At 33.2% G+C, this 2,186-nt stretch overlaps 1 gene segment (V, D, J or C); it reads left to right on the plus strand.

Moving 5' to 3' along the window:
- The first annotated feature begins 516 nt into the window (after positions 1-516).
- LOC131523658 (T cell receptor alpha variable 5-like) lies at positions 517-1,150 on the plus strand. The segment is given in 2 exon segments: positions 517-636; positions 725-1,150. Coding segments are annotated over 2 exon segments (453 nt in total).
- The last annotated feature ends 1,036 nt before the right edge of the window (positions 1,151-2,186 follow it).

Genomic DNA, 2,186 nt, shown 5'->3' on the forward strand with positions numbered 1-2,186 from the left:
CTTACTAAGACATATTATTGGGAGATATAGAGTAATATCTGCATTTTATTTCTGCTGTACTGTCATAAAGATCTCTGAACATTTGAATTTCATTAAAATCTATCAGAATTTCATCTTACCTTTTGGCCAAATAAATATCAGCAGCTGCACCAAGTTGCATATTCATGCTCAGTTTGTGCCTTTGAATAAAACTGAGGTGCTTTTTCTTCCCTGAGTTATACAGTACATACTACAGTATATGAGCCATAAAAGCCTGATGTATCTAATATGATATAAAAAAAAAAAAAAAAAACCACTAGGCAACATTTTTTAACATCTTTTGTCTAAAAGTTTAATAAACTCTTACATTTAAGAAGAAAACAGATTTTTTTTTTCAGTTAATACATTCTTAGTGCATAGTGTTACATTGTAAAAAGAGCCCTTATAATTTAATAATACAGAGTTAACACATTTATATTTCTCTCTACAGTCAACATTCATGGTACAAGGACTGTATAACCTATGATGTCACATCCTGTATAACAGAAAAGTTTGAATGAAGTTTGGACTCAGTTTGGGACTCAGTCTGTGCTGCTTTAGAACTGAACATGATTACAGTCTTTATTTCACTGATTCTGTTACTGTGCTGCAGCCAAGGTATCTAATACTTGGTAAAATTATCTCATAGCAACTAAAATACAATAATCTTTTTAAAACCTAATGTTTTTATTTTTAATATTCACAGGCACTGCAGGTGGGAGTGATGTTGTACAAGAACCTATTCTTTGGAAAGCAAAAGGGAGTTCTGCAGTTATAAACTGCATACAAAATAAGGGTGCTACCTACAGTCTGATGTACTGGTACAAACAGCGTCCAGGAGAGACTATGAAACTCATAGTAATCACTAATGCTCATGGAGATCCAGAATTTGGAGATGCTGACAAAAACAAATTCGATATTGAAAAAAATGATACTAAAAGTGGGTCTCTTACTGTAAAAGATCTAGACACAGATGACAGTGCCATATACTTCTGTTCAGTGAGTGAACACAGTGTGTCAAAGACTGGAGAGTGCTGTACAAAAACATTATTGCATAAAAAGATCAGCGACAGCATTAGTCAACAGGTGGCAGTCTGGTATAACCAATAACTGTAGTCTGTATATCACAACAGTTGATACAGGTGTCAGCCGAACCGATAAGGAATATTCTCAGGTGGAATTTAAGTCAGTCTATAGACAGCTGATAGTTGACTTTGACCTCAGTTTGTAAAATGTGACCCTGGACCACAAAACCAGTCTTAAGTCTCTGGGGTATATTTGTAGCAATAGCCAAAAACACATTGTATGGGTCAAAATTATAGATTTTTCTTTTATGCCAAAAATCATTAGGATATTAAGTAAAGATCATGTTCCATGAAGATATTTTGTAAATTTCTTACCATAAATGTATCAAAACTTCATTTTTGATTAGTAATATGCATTGCTAAGAACTTCATTTGGACAACTTTAAAGGCGATTTTCTCAATATTTAGATTTTTTTGCACCCTCAGATTCCAGATTTTCAAATAGTTGTATCTCAGCCAAATATTGTCCGATCCTAACAAACAATACATCAATGGAAAGCTTATTTATTCAGCTTTCAGTTGATGTATAAATCTCAATTTTGAAAAATTGACACTTAAGACTGGTTTTGTGGTCCAGGGTCACAAATAATTAAATTAGGATTTAATTAAAAGTTTCTTTTGAAATTAGATGCAACCAAGTTCTGTATCACCTTCAGATGGAGGTGGTTTTACTTCCTGCCAACATTTACCAACAACGGATTTAAGATACAGAAATGTTTCTTGGTGTATATAACTGTTTATATCTATGAATGGAGGTTTAAAAAAAAGTACAACAACTTATAGATTCATTTGTTCCCCCAAGTTGAGAATAGCTGAAATACATCTGACATCACTTCCTCTCACTCATGTTATTAATGCGCAGCAGAAGCACTTGGTGAAAGAAATCATGATGAACTCATTACTTAGTGCATCTGTATGCATAATAATATTTACAGGTAATAATAATAAACAAATCTGCACTCTATACATTAATATATCTTGTTTTTGACTTTTATACACTGTTTTTTTCCCTCCACAGCTGCCTGTCTTGGTAAAACCGTCCTACAGACGCCTGACATCCTCATCAAGAATCAAGATGAATCT

This window comes from Onychostoma macrolepis, chromosome 17 (assembly GCF_012432095.1).
Source record: "Onychostoma macrolepis isolate SWU-2019 chromosome 17, ASM1243209v1, whole genome shotgun sequence".
Lineage (NCBI taxonomy): Eukaryota > Metazoa > Chordata > Actinopteri > Cypriniformes > Cyprinidae > Onychostoma > Onychostoma macrolepis.